Below are 22400 nucleotides of genomic sequence, written 5' to 3'. Positions count from 1 at the left end.
AACTCACAATTACCACAGCTATGTTGGTTTTACTGCAGAATCAACTTAAAATAAAAATAATTTAGCTCAGTTGGCATATCACCAAAGCCTGCTTATGAGAATGCGCTGCATTGGCTGGCACTATTTTATTGTAACATACAATATTGGAGTAATCCCTCGTGCTAATTTGGCACACGCGGGACAAAGTGAAAACAAATGAGGCAACGCCATCACAAGTAACACACATGACTCAGTAACGCCAACAGTCACAAGTGGCACATATGACTGACAAATAAGGGGAAGTGTTCAAATGGACATGTATTGTGAATTGCTACATAGTGATACATTTCAAACTTGCCAACGCGAAGCGACTACGACAAACACAACTACATTTTTCTAACTGTGCCAAAATTCAGACCAGTGCTTGCCATTTTCCCACATCAGAACTCAGCGTGGAAGGGGTAGTCCTTGTGCTTGATGCTCCTGGAGGCCAAGATAAGTAAATTAATAAGCCATACAACAAATTCTGAACATTTCGTCCATACACTCACCACCGCATCGGACAGACTCGCCAATTCCGATTGAATCCTGAAATGGTCTTCATGTCCTCATCGCTGAGTTGGAAGTCAAACACCTGCAAAGGGTGAAAAATCAACAAGGCGCTCGGCCGGGCGTGCAAGGCAAAGAGGTCATTTGTGTGTCTTTCTCGCTCCTTACCTTGAAATTCTCTTGGATGCGGTGAGGTGTGACCGATTTGGGAATCACCACCACATTCCTCTGGACGTGGAAGCGGATCAGGACCTGAGTTGAGATTCCGACATCAAGACTTGGGCTGAACCACAGAAACCATCTATTTGCCCCCCCCCTCTAATTATGATTTTTAATTCAATTCATTCTTCAGCCCTAGTTAATATTTTATCATCATTCAAAACAGATGGTGCCGCTGTACCTGAGCAGATGTTTTGTTGTGCTTTTTGGCTATGGCCGTGACATTAGGATCCTCCAAAAGCGAAGGTTCGTCGGGTTTGGCCCTGCAAAAGTGCGGCCGGCGTACAGTCACATTCTGAAAAGAAACTTTCCGATCCCCCTTTGAGGACCTACCAGGGTCTGGCCGGGGAGCCGAGTGGACTGTAGGCTGTCACGGTGATGCCCTTTGAGTGGCAGTAGTTGATCAGCTTTTCCTGGCTCAGGAATGGGTGGCACTCCACCTTCAAGGCACAAAAGTACAACGGCGGGCACAATTGCCATCAACATTTTCAGGTCTGTTTTTGTACAACGGCTGCAGGCCAGAGAAGAAAATGGTGGCTTAATTTAATACGAGGCAGGATCCATCTAAAGCAGACGGGGGAAACAACAGACTAAGCGCATTAGCTTAGCCTAAGGGGGGGAAACGGCATTAAACTCATGGGAATTACAAAATCATTTATTTTTTCTTGTTGGGAGGGAAAGAGCATTACAGACAGCAGCATTTTTTTCGGAATGTCTTTTGTATTTCTAGACAAGAAATGGGTCCATATTGAGTTGGTGTACCTGATTATTGGCCGGCTTGTACTTGAGGCCCGGCTTGTTGAGAAGACGCTCAATCTGATCCCGGTTGAAATTGGAGACCCCGATGGCTTTGACCAGACCGGCATCGACCAGCTCCTCCATTCCCTGAAACACAAAATGTTTTCTCCTCTATTTGTGTGCTCTGAGGAGTTCCACAAGGGTCTATACCGGATGCTCCCGCATTGTGATCCAAATCCTGTCACAAAGTAGTATTTTATGACTATGGCAAGCTTTTAACTCACCTCCCATGTCTGCAGGTAGTCGGTATCATCGGGAATGATTTCGTCGTTGCTGTCCAACGGAAACATCTCATCGCCGGGCTACACGAGTCCAAAGAGATGACTTTAAAAACTGGGACAATAGCGGATGAGACTTGCAGCATTTACCTTGAATCCCATTGGCCAGTGCACCAGATAGAGGTCGAGGTAGGCCAGTTTGAGATCGCTCAGGGTCTTCTCACAAGCTTGCCTGACCATGGACTTTTCATGGTTGGTGCACCACAGCTACGGGGCAAAAAATGAAGCGAGGAACATTAAGAAGCATCCTGCTCGATCTGAAACTCCATCTGATGGCTTTCTTACCTTGCTAACAATGAAAAGGTCCTCTCGCTTGACTGCACCGTCCTTGATCATGGCCTGGATTCCATCGCCCACCTCCGCCTCGTTCCGATAAATGGCAGCCCCATCGATGTGCCGGTAGCCCGCTGATATGGCTGCTTTCACTGCTGCAGTCACTTGACCAGGTTCAGACTAGAAGAGAACGATTGAGTGAATATTCATTGCTAAAAAATAAAAGTTAACAATATGTAGATCATAGTTTTAACCTCGTGACACAAAAAAATACCATACATGTTAAAGATTTACCTTAAGGCTCCTTGAGACAGAAAAAGCTTTGAAATGTTATGAATGCATGAAAATAAACTCTTATAAGCGTGCATATAAGTGCAAACCCAAAAGAATCAGCCTACACCGTTAAATTGAATGACAACATAAATTCAATCATCCGCCACCAAGACTGAATGGCTGTTAGCATTAGCTACCGTTAGCTTCAAGTCCGATTGTTCATTTTTTTCACGCAATTTAATATCACTCGGTGAGTTTATTTCCCATCTGTTACGCAACGCTCTGCAGTCTAAATTTAAGTTTAGATTGCCACGCCTGTTAGCCATTTTGAAGTAGTTACACCCAAAGAAAGCAACTCGTAACTTTGCACGAGATCCAAGAAAATGGAGATAACGAATCACTCACCTTCCATGTCCCCAGCCCGACGATGGGCATAAGCGCACCGGTGGAAAGCTTCACGGTCGTTGCCATTGCTTCCGAAAGACGAGTGATACTCAGTTCGGCAACAAGTGGAGGCGAGGTGTGCGCGTGTGACGTGCGCGTTAGTTTATTTATGTGTGACAGAGCAGGCAGGCATCGTCGATTGATTAGTCATGCCTTGCAGGTTGCCCCAGGCGTGAAATCAAACAGTGCAGTGATTCAGTGGTTTCACGCATAAAATACAACACGCGTAAATATTAGTCACATATTTGGACTGTTATATAATCAATAATTATAATAATTTACGCGAATGGCGTTAACTAGATGATACTGCGATTTATCACGGCTGTAAAAAAAATGACCTGTTGTTCCAACGTCTGCCACAGGAGGGAGACAGTACACCAGCATTGCGTTGGGGGTCTTTAATGGTAATAGTGGAATGAAATATATTATTTATTATTAATTATAAACTAAACAAGTTATTATTAATTAAACAAGTAGTTTGGTTTGGTTCAGAAAACGGTCATTTTTTACTTCCCGTAGTGGAAACGAGTTTGACAACTCTGGTTTCGAGCTTATTGTTCTTTGTTGGTATGCATAAATAAAACAAGTCATTTCTTGTATTACTTGAAGTCATCCTGCGTTGTGGCGTGATCTTGCCTATCTGGAGCCAAAACGTCATTTGAAATGGCAACAAAGTTCCTTGAGCTCAGAAAATTTCATGCATGTTGAATCTTGCCAATGGTTATAAATTTAAAAAATAATAGTGACTTGCCAGGGCTCTTTGGTTAAAATCAGATAAAACCCTCACAGTTCTTTATTTGAACCATGAGAGCTGCAGAGAAAGGTGCTACTAAATATATATTTGACAAAAAAATATATATATACAAAGGGAAAAGTTGCAGGAGCCAGTAACGCTGTGTACCTCACAATGTCCGCTCTGATCTTCTCCCCCGGCTGGACGTCTGCTTCTCCGGGCCCTCTTGCGTCTCTGATCTCACTTCAGACAGCCTCCAAACTGTCAAAGTGGCCACTGGAATCAAACGTGGCCACATGCTGCCTTCATCAAAAGCCCAAGACGCCACTGACACTGTTTTGTGCAGGCCAAGCATCCATTAGAAGAAAAGAACCACCTATTTGAAGAACCAAGTGGCTTTCCAGAAGAGTTTGAACAGAAGTCAGCTCACCTTTCCAACAAGAAACTTTAATGACACAAAGTGTAATTTGACAGACACAAGGGGTCGCCAAAGCACAGTGAAAGATGTGCGAAAGCTTTTTGATTTCCACAAAGGGACTTTTGTTTTCAGCAGGATTTCGACAGATTTTTGATATAGCACCATGGATTTTATTGGATGGGAATTCCCATTATGAGTCAAATTTGACTGACTACATGATCAAAAAAAAAAAAAAAAAAAAAAATCATATTCATTTAATTAGCCATTTTAGTTTTTTCTAATTTGAATTTCATTTGCTGTACAACGCAGGAAATTTCATTAAGCACGTTTGCGTGCAGAGCTGAAGATCAGGCTGGAATCTAAATTTCAATTTCCCTTTGCAAATGTAATCACAATAAAAACTAACAAAATAAAAACAATATTAGAGAAATTCTGCCGAACTAGTATAACTTAAACAACTCATTTAAATCAATTCTTCACAGAATCTCTGAGCATTGTTAGTCTAGTGTGTCCTCTCAAGACAGTCGGCATCTAATTTTGTAGTCGCTGAGTGGTTTCCCCCCCCCCCTAAAATATTGCTTTTATTTGAGCAAGGCAACCTCTTTCAGGCCCTTCACATCCATTTCGGTCTTGATTGAGCTCTCTCGGACGTCACCCGGACAAAAACAACTGTTGGAGTGCTTTTGAATTTGCATGTTGCCACACGGCAGCGTCGTTTGTTGCTACTTTCACGAGTGTCCATCCGGCCTCCTCCGTTTTGTGCCCTCATCAACCTTAACTGGTGTGAACAAACATCACGGCGATCATTATGCAGATGGCGGCGCCCTTTTGTGCTAAACTTTAGTGCTAAATTTGAGCACAAACTCATTTTTTTCACGGGCCGCATTGTAGTCATAGCTTCTTTCGGAGGGCCGTTATGACTGTCAGTCCAAATAAATGTATGAGCACCTCATATTATAAAACAAACTGAAAAATAACTTGTTTTCAAATCAGACGAGTCAAAACTGGTCAAATATTTTAAGATATTATTAAAAGTGAAGACAATTTGCAATTCTAGTAATGACACACCAATTTGATGCACAATTTGTCTTGGCGGGCCACATAAAATGATGTGGCGGGCCCTATCTGGCCCCCGGGCCTTGAGTTAGACACCTGTGTGCTAAAGTGTCGGCAAAAAACACAAATATGAAAGTCAAGGTAGCACTTTAAGGCTTTTAAGTAGCATCGCATTGCATTTGAGTTTTGACAACAGAGTAATTATAATGGGGGATTGAAAAGGGGTGTGTAGACTTTTGATAGCAAGTCATCTATGTAGCGTATCTTAGAAAGGCGATTTGCCAGAATAAAAGAAAGCCTGGTATATGGGTCAGTTGACGCAATCGCCGGTCTCAATTTTGCACCCAGCTCCAAAACGGTGCCCGTCAAAAAAGAGGAAACTCACAACGCTTTAAATCTCCATGCCCCTTTCACTTGGCCATACTTCGAGGAATCAATCGCCAAACGTAAACAGAAGCTCGTCACCAAAGAGTTAAGAACCCTGCAAAATTACAGGTGATCTATTTTTTTTTCTTATTGCATGATTTATTTATTGCATTATTTTGATTTATTCATGTATTTATTTATTTACAAACTCAACTGAATTCCCTTATGTGTATGCAGAGTTTAAAATTATTACAAATTACTACTTGCCTACAATAGGCTCCTTTTATTATTATGATTATGATTATTATTACATTTGGACATGATTGACCATGATTTTGACTTCTATCTGTACATCCCATTTCACGGGTTAGTTGCTGGTTATTTCTCCCATAATCAAAATATCATACCAATATCAACACAGTTTGTGTTGGCTTGTCATCCAGGAGTGGAAGGTCAGGATGACACAGCAGGAAAATCTTTCTCCGGCATAAGTTCCTCATGTGCCACTTCCTCATATTTAGTCAGCTGATATTATTGACATTTTGGCGGGTGAACTTCTCCAACGGGGACATGTGGGATCTATAGGCAGACTGGACACACGCACACAAAAAAAGATCAGGATGAGTCGGCAAAATTATTTATCTCAATTGTGTAGGTGCCTGCAAGTGATTGAAATGCCTTTAAAGGTGAAGCGAAGCTAAACAGGCACACAAGAGTCGCCAAATATTTGCACGCCATCGTCGTGTGTGCACGTGTGACTTGTTGCACGCTATTATATTTGCACGGGGCACACACACACACTGTTTTGCAATCTGGTCACTCATGTCTGAGTCACAGCTAATTTGCCAAGTCATATGGGGAACTATTCACGTTACACTTGAGAGACTGTATGTGATGGTTGGATGTTGCGACACCTAGCGGCCAATCTGGGCATTGCTTGCAGTGCTTCATTGGCGGGTTTCCAATAAATAAATAAATAAAATAAATAAATACATGAATAAATATTTATAATTTCCATAATTTATGTCTAATTATTACTACTACTACCACTACTTTTGTTATTATGTCCTTTCATTAATAGAGGGGGACTAACAACAACGTGTCTAAATAAAATTAGCATTCATAGCTTTGGTTTGGCTTGACAGCGGAAGAGACAGGAGTGTATTGACGGGGCGTTCAGGAGCAAAGCGATGTGCGGGAAGAATGTCAACATTGTCTGCTCGGAGGCACCACTTCAAAGCCGGGGTGCGCTAACCTCCTCTCAGCGGTGGCGCGCACTCTTGACCGACGCAAAGTGAAAGTGAATGCTCATCCACGGTCTGCAGCCTCTTCCTGGGACATCTCTTTCAAGTCCCAAAATGGATCTGATTGACTGGCTGGACCAAAGTCCACACGAAAACAAGCGGTTTGTTGTTTTGCCAGAAACCGATTTTATGTGACTCCATCTTGCCCTCACTGTGCTAGCTAAACCAGTATAAGTAAAATGATATCAGACTGTAAAAACAAAATGGCCGACGTGGTTGATGGACGTCTGTTTTGCGTCACGGGAAGTTTCGACCTGAGCTGTTGGCACCTTGCTACCTGATCAGCATACCTTCAGTTTCACAGTTGGATAAAAAAACAGATCATTACGACATCACAAGTTAAGGACAACGCAGCGCCATTGTCCTCGTGTCGTAAAACCATTCAGCAGGTTACGCTAACTAACGAAACAAGACGGAGGAAGGAAGGAACACCTCAGGCTGGGGCGGTTGTTGTAACGATGCCTTGCTCACGGGCGAACAGAGAGGCTCACAAAGCCCGAGACAAAGACGGCGCTTCAACCTCCCCCGTACAAACGCCGCCGTTGTTCCGACGTGAACACCGTGACGGGAATGCGGCGAGGTTGCAGAATGACCCCACAGGTTCTCACAGTCTCGCCAGCGTTGTCCTCACAATGTCGTCCACAGAATGAAGGCTACAGATTGGTCAAAATAGAATTTCTGACTTGAATACATTTTTTTCCAATTAAATCCGATTCCGTTTTGATTGGATGCATGCTGCTGGTTATTGTTTTTATCCCATTGATATCTTCAAACCCGTGCATGCAAATTAGGTTACTGGCAAAACCCAACCGCTGACGAGTCCCGGTAACTCGCATCAGATGAAGAATTCAAAGACAATCAAGTGACTGTGTCACATTTCATGTCCGTTTTCAGAGATGTTTCCATCAAGCCAGTGCATGATTGGTCGGCGAGATGCCCGACAGACTTTGTGGAATTCTGGAGCGCTGCAGTTCTACACCGCATGGCCTAGCACCAATGGCTACGGGTTCCAGGCTCGCTCTCCCTACAACGGCAACATGCAATCATCTGCTTTGTACAATGCCCAAAACACATGGAAGGTAAGCAAAATAATAATAATCGCCATGATGGCCGTTTTTCTTTTAAAAATACAGCTTTTCAAGACACTTTTATGTTGTCATTTCAATAATCACCACTAGGGGGCACGCGTCTTAGTTTGTTACCATTGGGAATGAGAATGGAGAAATCCGCCCTATTTTCCTTGCTTTGATGCAAAATTGAGCCTGAATCCTGCAAGCGCTGGCGAAAAAGCGCCAAATGACTCCCCGACTGACCACGGCGAGAAGGGAATAGAAGATCCAGACGGGGCGACATGAATCAGATTTATAAAGGAGGAGGAAAGAGAAAACATCCCGACGTTAGATGGGTGACTGATAGACTTCAAAGCATCTGGAGGAGGTCTTTCATGTGCATAAGTTGCTGTGGCCAGTATGTGTTTGTAGGAATCTGAAGGAACAAGCAGGAAGAGGAGGAGGAGGAGAGGATGGGCAGGACTCGTGAGAATATGCTCAGGTGCAAACGTCCTGCTTGAACATGGAAATAAAGCCTTGAAGAATTCATTGGACATGTTCTCATCTCCAGAAAATGCAATGAGTCAGCAAATATTGAAATGTACGCATCGATGGGTTAGCGATTCGAGCCAATTTTTAAAAGAGGATTTCTAGCTGCTGGATGTCACTTTGAGGTGTAAAAATCACAAGTAAACATGGCCGCTACGCTTGGGACAAGTGCGAGTTTGTTGCGTTAAGATCTGCGGTCACGGTGGCAAGTCGGCGTGTCATCAGGTGCCGTGGGACAAACCAAAGTTTTTCAACAAATTCAAGCGTGCCTTGAACGTACTGTACTCCGAGTCTGGTTCGGGCCTGGTAACTGGACATGTTGAACTAGTTTGGATCAACTCACCGTAACAACAAAAAATTGAGCCATAGCAATAAGCTACTGTAGTTCACAAAAAAAAAAGGCCCTACAATCAAATTGTTGTCCAAAATCAAATTGGACTCGGAACAAATCTTCCCCGTCTGTTCTAACCCTCAAATATCTGGCATGCATTGCATACTGTCAATTGAGTTAGCTAATGAAATCAAGCTTCCGTTTTAAATAGTCATCCGTGCTGCTGACCAGAGTTACTGCGGGGACAAACGACCTCTATAAAAAGAAACATCTAAATAAAGCAACAAAAGAATTAGGAAGCTCACGAAAAATCTTTCGTCTCTCCGGAAAAGACATTTTTTTAAATTCATTTTAGCGATTCATCTTTTCCCAAACGCTAATTGGTTAGCATTTTTTTTTTTTCGACTCACGCATCACAGCGCCCCAGTTGACCCTTCCCCGGCTACTTGCACACTGACACAAAAGAGAAAAAAGAAAAACACAAGCCACTTTGGGATGAAACATATCATAATCCCTCGTTGTAGGCTGAGGTGGTGGTGCTTGGAAAGGGGGGGCGAAATGTGTGGGGGGGGGGGGGGGCGATCTGAGGCCACCAAGATAGCTTTTCACAGTGTCCAGACACACGGAGAGACCTCCGGGAAGGAAAACTGTTGTGAGGTGTTGGCATGAGACTCCGTATGACACCCCTGGGAAGAACTAGCCACCAATGCATGCAAAGAACGCAGGATGATCATTAAATCAAATTGATTGTCGTCCACGGCAACCATGGATAAAGATTGGCATTGAGCTTTTAGGCATTGCAAATCATAAAAGTGAATAAACTAACAAGCATCATTAGCGAAACGAAGTTACATGCCTTTATGTTTGATGGCTTATTAAGAATGGAATGTAAGATTTGGAATGGACAAAGATTATATCAAACGGGGGGGGGGCTCTTATAAAATAGCGTGATATGATCTTAAAGCAAATGCACCAGATGGACAAATGTAAATAATATTAATAAATAAAATGATAAAAATAAATATAAAAAATATATATAATAAAGAAAGATATAAAAATGACGGATATTCCATCACTCTGGGGTGGGCGTGGCCAAGCCCTCTCGCATCCTCAGTTTTGTTGCGATTACCGCCACGGACGGAGCAGGTGTCTAGAAAAAAAATTCCACGGCCATTTGAAAACTCCCCGGCCCATACCGGCATCCTTTAATCCTATTAGGCCTAATTGAGTGAAGTCGACAGTCTTTTTCAGTTAAACTATGTTCGCAGACTAATACGATTCAAAAGGGAAGGGAGGGGAGGGGCGCTAAAAGGTACAATGAGTCATAAATGGTGGCCGGGCTGAATCGGACCGTGCGGGTCGGGGACCGGCTCGGGGCTTCACGCTGGTTCGGTGGGTTCTGTATTTACGAGGGAGGGAGGGAGGGAGGGAGGTCTCCCTGGAGGCTAGATAAGCTCGGAGTGGGGCGGGAGGGGGTGTAAGATTCACATAATTGGTATTCAGGGACCCCTAGTGTGTTTGTGTATGTTTACTACACAATAGAGACATTTAAACCAATAGCGATGTGATCGTTTTTTTTTGGCAGTCAAGTCATAAAGAAAGAATGATGTGGATTAAAAGCATCAGGAAGTGGCACAATGCATTTGTTCCTCTGCTAAAAATCCGGGTTCAATATTGGAGTTGTGTTGGCCTTGTGATGATAAAATGACCTTCATGGATGCTCCACACTTGTGACCATTCCGTGACGCCGTCTTCGGAAATGAGACGAGCGACAGAGATTGGTTTTATGATTAGTGGAGGTCAGAAGGGGTCAGCGTTTGGCCGGTAGCGTCCAAGGTAGAAAACACTTCCAAAAGGTTTGAAGAGACAACAGGAGGAAGGACAGCAAAGGCTTGTGACCTTATTTGGCCTTCCTAAGCATTTTTTTCCAATACATACTGATAATGTTGATAATTAGCAATTTTCAGGTTTTAATTGGAAGGCAGGCAGGCGCCGTTCCCATCTGTGTGAAAAATTGCAACAAACGCCATTATTAAAAAAACAAAACAAAGGGGAGTCCTCTGATTGGACGCTCCAAATGACTCCAAAATCAGACGCTGGCGATACAAAAGACATCCGAGGACGAGATGAAGGGATTCCCAGACTCTATGGGATAGCAAAACTGTGGTCTATCTTATAATCACGTTAAAAGGGGAATTGACATTACAGACAATAAGTTTTTCCTAATGGGATTACTCTGTTATCACTAGGCAAAATCGAATTTCATTTGGTTTCCTACTTGTCCCGTTTGAACGTCAGTCTTTATCAAACACGAGCGTGTATATAATAGTTGAAAGGTCATCGTCGAAAGGCTCCTCCTTCCCGTGCGGGACAATGTGACTCGCAGTTACCCTAAACTGAGCAATGCGTTGCCAATGGCCCGTTAAAAGTGGCTCAGACTGTGACAAATCCACAGGCACAAACCCGCCTCTGTAGTTCTGGGAACCTGAGGAGCTCCACGCGGACGTACGTGAGAAACCACTGCCAGTCGGAAATGTATCAAAAGATTTTTTTGGGGAGAAAATAATTTGGACGTCAAATGGAGGAGTCAAATGTTATAAAGCCTCATTAAAACGTACGGAATGCGTGTGAGGTCTCGTACTTAACCTGACGAGGCCTCGGCCAGCCCCCAATACGCCCGATATTCGTAGCGGCGTCACGTTTGAAAATTTGTCAAGATTACATACATAGCATGTTTTTTTTTAATTCAAAGCAGCGCCATCAGGAAACGCCAATCTCGTGTCGTCCTAGCGTCGAGAGAGAGACCAAGACGGCTAGCGCAATTAGCCACGTGACCCCCGACCCTGCTCGGAATAATTAATGAATAACAGAAAGGGATAAAGACAAAAAGCGCAAAAGTGGTCTGCCTGAGCGGCGGGCTGGGCATAATACATCCAAGAATGCCGTTAATTGGCCTTGCGGCTTTCATTCCTTGCCCTATTTCTTTCAATTCATTGACTCAAAATAATGGGTTCAGGTTCATTATCAACAGGTCAGAAGCTCTGGGAGTGCCCAAATTCTACAGCCAAGGCTTGCCAATCAGAAGTCGCCGGCGCATGCGGACATGTGTGAACGCTAACGCTCGCGCAACAACTTGACCGCGTTTATTCCCGTCACCCCTTTTGGAAATTGGACGTGCGTGTTGTGGTGTTGGGACACCATGTTGGAATATAACTGGTATGGGCAGGTACGTACGTGACACATGACCGTGACGCACCTACTTTGCATAAATAACGAGAAAGACGGGCGGGTCACGCAGATGATCGCTGGCGTCTTGGTTTTATTTGACCATTCCCTATCAGAATGTCAAATTTTACGACGGCGCCATGTGGCTGTCCCGCAGAAAGAGCAGCTTTGTTATATATATCATTATTAAGATTTCTCATCCGGAGTGATGTCGAAGTTTCTGGTACATTTGAAAAAAAATTATAATTGAAGACTGTTGTCGCTGAAGTTGTTTGACAAATAATAATTATTATGCACAACTTTCCGGAACAAATTTTTTTCACAATGATGTTTTACTACGGTATTCCGACTTTTTGGCGACAGAAACTTTGCGTGCCTCCGACACGTGATTGGTTCAGACGTCAAAGTATTTCGCTCGGTTTAATTGCAAGGTTTCCCATACCTGGGTGAGTCATGTCAAGCAATTAATACCCTGAAACAGGCTTTTAATGTGAGTCTTTTGGTCTCTCGGGCTCCCCATTGTGATGAAAAAGATGGGTGTCGTCTCACGTTAGCCTCGCGCAGGTGTAAGCGCAGATGAAGAGATAGACGGCGGCGGCGGCGGCGGCAAAGCCCATCAAGAGAGCCACACAGACAAACATCAAGGCAGAGAAGATGAGAAGAAGACGGAGTGAAGTGCGCAAATATGTAAATGCCGACATATTTTTTAAGAAATGACTGATGAGAGGGAAAGTTTGAGGTTATTCCAGGTTGTTTTTTTTAGCTTTATTGGCGCACAGGCATTGACTTAGCTTACTAAAAGTACCGCAGAGACAAAATGTCTCTCCATTTTGATATCAACTTTATAAAAATCACACGAAAACATTGGCATTTCCTTTCAGATCCCAGAATATATATTAAAACAGGAATCGCACTTTCTTGCGGAGTGCCCCAAGGGTCAACTCTTGGTCCTTTTTCATTTTTTAAATGTCTTCCTGGTTTAGCCCCTCAGTGGCTCTATGTTTTGAGGGTTGACTAAATTCTCGCCATTTTGTATGTTGTAAATGGCGCTCTGTGCTTTTGAAAGTTTTTGGGGAAGGCCTTGAAGGCTGGCGCTAAGATAGCCTAGCCGAGCAAAACACAAGCCGCTCTTTGTATCCACAGCACAAACCGTATAATATTAGTTCGGGTAAGGTCAAAGCTTGATTTAATTTTCTGCTTAGTTCTCATTAAAAAGCTATTGCATTATTTCATTTGCCACAATCGAGTTAAAAGCAAAGTCGGGGAGGGGGGGGGAGGTGTAATCAACATTTGTTCACCCGAAAAGCTTTTGAACAGTGCTTCACAAATGCAGTTAGGGTGAATACGATGCCATTTTTCATGTCACTTCAAAGTTCAGACTTGACAATTCATTCATGGAATTTTTTTTTTTTTTTTGCTGCTGGTTCCAGTTATTCAAATTTGCCTCGAAATCAAAGATCCGTTTTGACAATTCTACTAACTTCTGTGCTCCGTTAAATCTTCTCGAGTTCCCTCGTCTCTTATGATCTAATTTTGGGTTGCTTTCATTGTACGATCGGAGGTGCACGAGTGGTCGGCCATTTTTTTTTTCTCCCGCAGTAAAATCGAGATTTATTTTAAAAATGTACGTTTTGGCAACGGTGAGGCCGAATTTCAAACCGACAAAACATTCCCCTGATTGGGATATTAACAATAAGCACACAGTTTCCCCCGTGTCATCCGGTTAAAATGGCTTCTATATTTAATTCATACGAGGATCATTAAAAGTGCAGCGGTGCCGCGTGTCCATTACGCATTCCTTTTCTAGCAGGATAAAACAGTCGTCAGATGTGCGAGCCGCACTTTGATGCAAGGCCTCAGAAGCCGGGCCGGCTGTTACAAGAAGTCCCTGATGTTTAAAACATGCCGCGTGCGCCGGCCGGGCCACTAACAAAGGTGAGCACTTGTGGCTCCGCCCCCCCCCCCCCCCCCCAAAAAAAGTGGAATTTTCATTCAGCATATGACACAAGTGAAGAAATCAAAATGCACAGCAGGGAAAAAAAAATGGCAATATTAATCAAAAATTTGCTCACTTCCTGTTGATTTAATCACAAAATTGCCGTGTGCTTTTCTTCGAAGAACGGACAAGAAGTACAGATAAAAAATAAATGTGATCAAGCGTCATAATGATCAATGAAATGTGATTTACAGTCAGGCGCCCGGCGCTGCTCACATGGACACGCGAGTCAAACATGAGCCTCAGATGGCGGCGAGACAGTCCTTTGGTCACGGTGGTTAAAATAATGCCGAGATGGATGCGCATTAATGGGAAACTTTATCAGTGGCGGCCATATTTGCTTACTGTGTAAACGTTAAATGGAATTGCTTTACCGAGTAGGGAGAAATAAGTCAGAGGAAAACTTTTTTTTTTATGCTTTTGATTTTTCTCAGACTTTTTGATATGTGTTTTTTTTAACTCATTCAGTGCCATTGACGGTTCTAGACGTCAAAGACTGTGTTGGCAGTGAATGAGTTAAAGGGGGGGGGTCGTAAAAGTTTTTTGTGTGAGTGCGGTTATCTGGTCTGCTTGAAAGAAAAAAAAAAAAAAAAAAAAAGGCCTGACAAGGGAAGTGGCTGTCATGGAGATAACCTGGCAGAATGTGCTGAATTTTCTGCAGGAAGGAAAAGTGCGGTGATGTGCATGCAGAAGCAACTTATTAGCATCTCGCTAGCCCAACCGCCGTTGGTGTTTCTGCTTCTGTCAGGTTTTTTTTCCTCAAACACACACACAGAGAGGAAGCGGCCCGTGTTGCTCCCCGAATAAGCTGATGTGTCATGCCTTCCTTTCCTCGCTGATATTTCTGCAAAGTGCAGGAAAGAGGCTGCGGGATCTCTTCTTCTTCCTCTTCCCTCATCTCGCTCAGAGAGCTCGGCTCTCAAATTTGCGCTTTGCACTCGGCGATGGGAGAAAGCGCGGGCGCCATGAGTCGACGTTGCGTGGTCAAAGTGGTCGCATTGACGGAGATTCAGCTGCTGCAGGTAGGGGGCGAGGCTGAGGGGAGGGGGGGGACGTAAAGAAATGCCGCTCACTCGTGTTCGGAAGTAACTACAACAGCGTAAAGGTAAAGCGTTACCATCCGCTTAGCTTGGATAGCTAGCTCGAGTCATCGCATAGAAATGAATGGGAATCTCCTGCAGCTCTTTTGTCAAACATAAGGCTCAGGGGCCCGATCTGGCCCCGCTGGATCATTTTATGGGGCCTGTCAAAATTTGCCATGATTACTCCCAGACATCTGTTTACATTTTTTTTTGAAACAAAACAACAGACTTAAATCAAAACTCAACAATAACAAAGATGTCGCTCGTGTTTGCCCATAATGGGTTCACGTTGGCCGGTCTTTCATAAGCAGCTGGATTTTTCTGAAGTGAAAGGAGAACTTAAGCAAGACTGAAACTTTGTTGCACAAGAATATAAGCCCTACAATAACTTTGTTTTTATTTCCGAGTCTAATCTTATCCTGAGTTACGAAGGCCACGACGGAGGTTTTTGCATTTTTTGCCCGGCTTAGTTTGCATCATCACGACATTCCGTTTGGGCTCTCTTGTTTGGGTGACAAAAACGAAAATCTCTACAACTTGCAATTGAATTCACTGACGCCAGCTTTCGTTGTTGTTGCTCAATTCGACATTTGAGCCACTTAAAGTTGGCATGCCAGGAAAAGTGTGCGAATGCCTGCAAAACAAAACATCAGCCAGTGAACTCAAACACTGCCACAATTGTTGCAGCAGGTGCCAGCACAACTCCCCAAAGAGAAACACTCAAGTGTCTCAAACCCAGAAAAATCCCAAACTTGGGCCCAGATTGACTGAATTCTTCTCCCATTGCTATCCCAGCGAGTGTGTGTGTGTGTTTGTGTGTGTCGGACCGCTGATAATCCTCTGGCATGTCCTCTTCCCACTTACACAGACGCACCATTGTGGAGTTCAGCTTCGGTGACTGAAGCACCGTAACCTCTCCAATCTAATCAGATTCCTTTAAGTGGATAACAAGCGCGTCTCCGTCATTTACAGTAGCGAAAATGGCAAAGTGAAACCAGAACAGTCAGCTCACACACACGCACGTATAAGACGGCGGCGTTGGAAAAAAGAAAATAGATTGACTAACAACCGGCATCTTGTTGAGAGAGATAAGAGTTCTCAGTGACCACTGACAAGACGAGCATTGTGGCGAGGATGCTCAAAATTGATTTTCACCGTATGGTCAGACTTCACATTTGTCTACAAATGATTTACATTTGAAAAAAATCTGACCTTCCTCCGAGCACCTCAATCTGAAACTTGACTGTGTAGTAATTTAAGGAACTCTGTGTCCCGGTGAGGAACTAATACTACCTTGTGTCGCTTTAAAAACGAAGAGAACCTAAAGGTTTCATATTACACTGTGAGTTCTGCAATTGGTTTATTCGTGATAATATCGATAAGTGTTTTCTCAAGACGGTACGGGAGGAACTGAGACAAAAACTCCAGAAACAACCTGAATTGATGATTCTTCTCTACGGCTAATAATGTAGCATTGAAGCTAATGAACACAAATGGTGTCACACAGCCTCGGAACAAAAAGCGCCGTTATTATTCCTAAGAGCGGATATCCTGAAGATTGCGTCATCAATGCAACGGTTAGCAAACATTCTTCTGAGAAAAAAAAAAAACCATATCGGTGCTCGACCAGTCAAAAAGGTCAAGCGGCAATGGAATGATTCTTGTAGTTCCGTCATGGAAAACGATCCTCATTGAGACAAAGTTCAGGCAAGTTCAGATCATTTTCTTTTACCTACGATAGACATTTGTATTTCAAACTCTTGCTTACAATACACACATTATTCGATTATCTCTAAATAGTTCGCGGGCCATAAAGTCACGACAGAGAGTCGCATTGTCAATCGAATAATTCAATGAAATATTACTTCTGAAAATAGTCCACGTATTCTCGCTCAGGACCTCCAAATTGTTTTATTGTCGGCGTAACCGATCGTTCTGAGCTCTCCGCATTGACGGCGACAAACGACTAAAAATGGCATTAGTGGAGTTATTTAAAACCCCGATTGGAGAACAAGGGTCATTTGTGCTGCCGCAAACCCCTGGAGCAGGCAAAAGAGGACCTCGGGAGGTGAGCGCCGATTGGCCGCTCAGACAAAAAGGGGGCGGTCCTAGCGAATGGCAGACGTCCCGCAGTGATGAAACCCCGGGTGATCTGACAGCTGGGCCATTTGAAGTGATTGTCATGCTATGCAACATGAAGGCTTATCCCAAGCTTTGGGCCTAATTAGTTCACTTAGGGGCCCCTTTATAAAGACAAGACGAGGGACACCGAGTCATTAAGGAGCCAGAAGATCAACAGGAGAGCAACGGGCAGAAGCAGCAGACTCGCATCCTTAAACTTGTCTTTGCTGCTCCGAGCAAACAAACTCAATCGGAAGACTTTTTGAGAATGCCACACTTATCTGACTGCGGCTACTACACCATGCGGGATGCGACAAGAGCTTCAAACGTAAGAGCGTTGAAATTCAGTCTTGGTTTTGGTCAACTGATCGTACGTGTTTACGGTAGATCTAAAGAATGATTGTCAGTTCTATTATGAGTGAAGTCATTTTCGAGAAAATGCAACCCAGCTGCGTAGAAATGACAAAGTCGTGACTCACGACCAGTTCTGCATCCCCAGTGAGATCATCTGCACCTGCGCGATATATGTTAGTCACAACGTGTCCAACTTCTGCAGGTACAGAGTCAACTGGACAACACCAAGTTCCACCTCCATCAGAGCCAGAGCCAGCAGGTCAAGCAGTACCTGACGCTGGGTTCAAAGTTGGCCTCGTCGGCGCAGGGCCACGCCGTGCCCCACCCCCACGCCCCCGGCCAGCCGCTACCCACCGTGCCCATCATGAGGAACGGACACATGGGATCCGTCAACGACGGCAGCAACCCCGACAGCCCCGTCACCCTAATGACCATGGCCAACCACGACGGCGAGGTGAGCGCCTTGCGCAGAAATGAAAGTTTGTTTTGCTGACTGGAAGGAAGTGAAATTGCTCGGGGGACGAACTCGCTGACACATTTTCCCGTCATTGGCTTTGAAAGCATTCTGATCTGCGGTTATTTCGGTTATTACTGCGAGTGACTCTTCTCAGTCCTCCCACATTCTTTTATCCAGATAAGAGGGAAAGGTTGTTTGGGGGAAAAAATACTGTCCAGGAAGTCCATTTATCTGATGTGCTCGTCAATAACTTCAGACTTTGTCATCTCTGACGAAATAGTCTCTCGCAGGAGGAACTTTGATGACAGACGTTTTTCCCAAAACAATGTGCTAACTTAAGACTTTCCCATTATTGGATGAGAAAGTCCCTCGTTCAGGTGGACCTCAACAATTTTCGGGTCTCAGTCTTTCATCCACTCTTATGACTTTTGTTCTTTTAGTTCCCAATGGATGAAGTGATTGATGATCTTATCAGTCTTGAATCGGGCTTCAAGGATGGAGGCTTGGATTGCATGGAGTCGAACATCCTGATGCAAAACAATGTAAGTCTAGTAGGATCTATCATCTCCTTTTTTAAAAAAAGGTAAATCGGGACACCAGAAATGGAAGGTGGCAGCTTGGGAAAAAGTGAGAAGGCTGGTCTTGGGGGTGAGGTTGAAGGGGGGAGCGCTATCTTTGAGGTCAGCTTAAGTCGAGAGATGAGTCAAAGTTCATCAGGGCTTAGCAACAGTTCTCACATCAGTCAAGAAGATCATTGCTGGTCAAGTAAAGCCTCCAAAGTTGATGCCAATGACAAAATCTTTCTGCTGGACAACATGACAAATCCAGAATAAGGTCAGTGGGAATCTAGTGATGAATTCTAAGAGCAGCAGGAAGGATCATTCTGATTGATAAAGTGACATGGAGCTTTCAAAGATACCACAACAGTGGAAAGGCGGGGGTGGCGGAGATAAGGCCTGGTTAATCAGCTTCAAAGGAAAATATTCTCGGGTTCTTAACACGAATGGGAATGCTCAGGAATGACGTCGTGACCAAATATATTAGTCAGACCGATTTCTCACTTTGTCAACACAATGCGTTCAGAAGTTATGGGAGGAATCTTTTCGATAAGCTTTCCTCCTCTCCTTCTTCCATCTCGAGGAGATAATGAGGGGGAAAAATGTTTTGTTTCTTCAGCCCAGAATACTCAAGGCGGGACTTTCCCATGTTCCCATAAGTACACAAATGCAAATTAGACACACATGTGGTGGCTGGCACGCCACATCTTGAAATCCAGAACCATCCGTAAAATGGCGTTATCACGATTTGCATCCTCAGACAAAAACGACAGGCGGAGAAAAACAGTTTTGCTGTTGACCCAGCATCAAACCAAATGCTATTTTCAAAACAGAGCCCATCTCTGTGTGGGGCGGAAGGGGTTTGAAAATGGGGCATTAGCCGAGGTCAAAGGGCGGGAGCCGTCTGAATGGAGGTCGTGGTAATCAACTTTTTTTTAGGACCTTTCTTGGTGTTAAGTTGTTTTGCCTTGCGACGGGAGGATTCTTCTACCCAGTCCAATTGGATCCTCCGAGTGACCCATTTGTCTCTTTTTGTTACCAACAGGTGTCCCTCAGTAGCAGCATGCTGGACGTGTATGGGGGTGAACAAGGTATGAACCCCCCTAACGGTGGACTGAGTCCAACATCTAACCCCACAAAGCTCACAGTAAAAAGGGAATACACAGGTATGAACTCATACCATAGTCTTAACAAATACGAGCAATTTGATGACGACAAAGTAGAAATAAGATAACAAAAAATAAACTAAAAAAAAAAGGTTCATTTTTTTCACGAGCTATAATTTCTCCTAAATATATCAACATGATTGAAATCCTATTGGTTTAATAAAAAAAAGAAAAAAAAAAGAAAAATAAATAAAAAAGCTATTCTACACAATTTTTCCTAAATATATCAACCTGATTGAAATCCTGTTGGTTTAAAAAAAAATAAAAATAAATAAAAATAAATAAAAAAGCTATTCTACACAATTTCTCCTAAATATATTAAGCTGATTGAACCTGATTGAACTAAAACTACACAATTTCTCCTAAATATATCAACATGATTGAAATCCTATAGGTTTAGAAAAAAAATGAAAAAAATGAAAAATAAAAAAGCTATTCTACACAATTTCTCCTAAATATATCAACCTGATTGAAATCCTGTTGGTTTAAAAATAAATAAAAATTAAATAAAAAAGCTATTCTACACAATTTCTCCTAAATAAACCTGATTGAACCTGATTGAAGTAAAAAAAAAACAAAAAAAACCACACACACTGAGACATGTGAATATGCTGCATCAAGCAAAGAGGCCTAAACCATTTGGGAAATCCAACGTATGCCCGGAAGAAGCCTCCATTCTCAGTGGAGCGCGGGCACGGAGAGGACAATCTGCACCTCCACGCACTCCAAATTGTCTTGATTGAATCAACAAATTGGCAAATCCAATTTCAACTCCCTAATTTGCAAGAATGTGAATACAAATATAAATGCGCTGGCAGTTTCTTGCCCCTCTCCAAGGCCGCTTAGTAAATTCGCCTTAATTACCGAGTTGGCCCTTCTAAAAAAGTGCTCACTTTTTGTCCACAATGAGCTGCAGAGATAAACTGGGCTCTCATTCATTCCTAGCGTGAGCGAGTGTGTGTGAGAGAGAGGTCAAGCCCGCCAAGGCTAATGCACGGGCGGAGACGCTACATTGGGGCCGACCTCCGCTCTGAGCGCCCTCAGTGTCTCCCTTGACTGGACCTTTTTGTCCGGATCAGACCGCGTGGCTAATCCATTTGTAATATCATTTTTCTTTGTCTCCCCCCGCAGAACACGACACACGGGTCATGGCCAAGGAAAGACAGAAAAAAGACAACCACAATTTAAGTGAGCGCCATAACCGCCGTCGATTAACCCGCCGACTGATTAGCTTAGCTCCAACTTGCTATTTGTTGACTTTCAGTCGAAAGACGGCGAAGATACAACATCAACTACAGGATTAAAGAACTGGGGACGCTCATACCAAAGTCAAACGACCCGTAAGTTGTTTCCGTACGAGCTTTGGATTGGAATCCGCCGGCCATCTCGAGCAATTGAACTCTGGCGTACATTTAAATGGAAGGTCGGCCATGTCACGGCGGCGCCATTAAGGCGAGATAAAGGAGATTAGTAGCTTTGATCCAACTGGGCTCTCCACACCTGCAGAAAAATGACAATTTCACTACCTTGCCTTTCAAAAAAGGAGGTAATCTTGAAGTTACCTTATTCAGCTCATCCCCCCCCCCCGGGATTAATTTTAGACACGAGGAAGTACGAGAATGGACTTTCTACATTGCTACTTAATTATTCTATTAAAGTCTCTTCAGAATCCCATGTAAGGACCAGGGATGAATAATTGCCATGTGTAAATCATCATTTCTTATAAAAGAGTGTGGGGAGGTTAAAAAAACCCACCGATAGAGAATATTCTAGTGGTTTAGAGAAAAGGTTATCTTGAAGAATTTGTCTTTTTTTGTGCAGCGACATGCGCTGGAACAAAGGCACCATCCTGAAGGCTTCGGTGGAGTACATTAAGTGGCTGCAGAAGGAGCAGCAGCACGCTCGCGAGCTAGAAAGTCGCCAGAAGAAGCTGGAGCAGGCCAACAGGAGGCTTATCCTCAGGATTCAGGTAAAGCAAGACAAGAAAAATGCTAGTTCATGGATGTGGGTGCTTCTCAGGAAGTATGGCCCTATTTTTTGGTGGGTAAACCATTTTGTTTTCCCGCAGGAACTTGAGATCCAGGCACGGGCGCACGGCCTCCCGAACATGGCGAGCTCATTGGGTACGACAGAACTGAATTCGCACCTCCTCAAGCAACAGCAGTCGTCCACCCAGCCCCAGCAGCCGCCTCTCTACCAGGAAGACCCCAACGGAGATTATCTACAGCGGATAACCGTGGTGGCCGGAGTGCCGCCCATCTCGGTGCCGCAGGACCACGTGGCGGGCGCCGACGGTTGCACCACTTTTTCCGACCCGCTGTCCCACTTTACCGAGATCTTCAGCGCCACTCTCAAAGGCGAGCAGCGGCTGGATGAGATCCTGATGGACGAGGCGCTGTCCCCGTTCGGCGTCGACCCGCTGCTGTCGTCCGGCTCGCCCCGGGCCGCCTCGAAGGACAGCAGCCGCCGCAGCAGCTTCAGCTCAGGGGAGGGCGATGAGCTATAATGCTAAAGCTAGCCGGCTTCACAAGGCTTCACGGGACGTTTCCTCGCCAACTTTTCTGTATATATTGTACAGCTCATGGACCTCCCGGCCTTTCCAGCAGAAACAGACCCGTATGAAAAAAGGGAGAAACGGAATTTTTGACAACACTGCAGTAGCTGTACACTGACTTTGACTCCAAAGAACTGCTGAGATCCTGTCAACACTGATTTTTATTTTTTTTTCCTCGACGTGCCTTATTCAGTCGTCTTCACTGTCATGACTAACGCTGTGCCTTTTCAGGTTTTTATATTTATATATGCTTAACCCGTGTAATCCTA

At 44.0% G+C, this 22400-nt stretch overlaps 2 protein-coding genes and 1 long non-coding RNA gene across 4 annotated transcripts in view; 1 reads left to right on the top strand and 2 right to left on the bottom strand.

The window, feature by feature from the left end:
- Positions 1–92: 92 nt before the first annotated feature.
- On the bottom strand, positions 93–2947 carry akr1b1.2 (aldo-keto reductase family 1, member B1 (aldose reductase), tandem duplicate 2). Its single transcript, XM_037243446.1, has 10 exons — positions 2775–2947; positions 2109–2276; positions 1914–2030; positions 1770–1847; positions 1510–1632; positions 1081–1187; positions 929–1010; positions 697–780; positions 531–613; positions 93–462 (listed from the first exon to the last, which is right to left on the bottom strand). Exons 1-10 carry the CDS (start codon positions 2838–2840, stop codon positions 420–422), a joined length of 951 nt encoding a protein of 316 aa, XP_037099341.1. The 5' UTR covers positions 2841–2947; the 3' UTR covers positions 93–419.
- Positions 2948–5462: 2515 nt separating this feature from the next.
- Positions 5463–22217, top strand: tfec (transcription factor EC). 2 transcript variants are annotated; one of them, XM_037243407.1, is made up of 9 exons: positions 5463–5515; positions 7585–7769; positions 17600–17851; positions 18295–18396; positions 19457–19577; positions 20709–20765; positions 20842–20917; positions 21399–21546; positions 21646–22217. In XM_037243407.1, the coding sequence occupies exons 2-9, from the start codon at positions 7587–7589 to the stop codon at positions 22081–22083; spliced, it is 1377 nt and encodes a 458-aa protein (XP_037099302.1). In that variant the 5' UTR covers positions 5463–5515; positions 7585–7586; the 3' UTR covers positions 22084–22217. The 2 variants fall into 2 exon arrangements, with proteins under 2 accessions (XP_037099302.1, XP_037099303.1); XM_037243408.1 differs by lacking the exons at positions 5463–5515; positions 7585–7769 and adding an exon at positions 15965–17371 and having other exon boundaries at positions 19457–19502; positions 21646–22083.
- Positions 5635–22400, bottom strand: part of LOC119117321 — a 50614-nt gene continuing 33848 nt past the window's right edge. The window contains exon 3 of the long non-coding RNA XR_005096488.1: positions 5635–5976. This is a non-coding gene — a long non-coding RNA (uncharacterized LOC119117321). The remainder of the gene's footprint in view (positions 5977–22400) is intronic.

This window comes from Syngnathus acus, chromosome 23, assembly GCF_901709675.1.
Source record: "Syngnathus acus chromosome 23, fSynAcu1.2, whole genome shotgun sequence".
Classification (NCBI taxonomy): domain Eukaryota; kingdom Metazoa; phylum Chordata; class Actinopteri; order Syngnathiformes; family Syngnathidae; genus Syngnathus; species Syngnathus acus.
Note: the sequence above shows the minus strand (reverse complement) of the source record. Positions and strands in the feature narration are given on the sequence as shown.

Bases quoted from the DNA above. Each gene is read 5' to 3' on its own strand.
- akr1b1.2 (XM_037243446.1), bottom strand. From the start codon at position 2,840: ATGGCAACGACCGTGAAGCTTTCCACCGGTGCGCTTATGCCCATCGTC. The intron at 2,031-2,108 runs GTAAGAAAGCCA...TTTGCCCCGTAG, and splicing joins ACCTTTTCATTGTTAGCAAG to CTGTGGTGCACCAACCATGA. The intron at 1,011-1,080 runs GTAGGTCCTCAA...GCACTTTTGCAG, and splicing joins GGCTCCCCGGCCAGACCCTG to GGCCAAACCCGACGAACCTT.
- tfec (XM_037243407.1), top strand. From the start codon at position 7,587: ATGTTTCCATCAAGCCAGTGCATGATTGGTCGGCGAGATGCCCGACAG. The intron at 17,852-18,294 runs GTGAGCGCCTTG...TTGTTCTTTTAG, and splicing joins TGGCCAACCACGACGGCGAG to TTCCCAATGGATGAAGTGAT. The intron at 18,397-19,456 runs GTAAGTCTAGTA...TGTTACCAACAG, and splicing joins ACATCCTGATGCAAAACAAT to GTGTCCCTCAGTAGCAGCAT.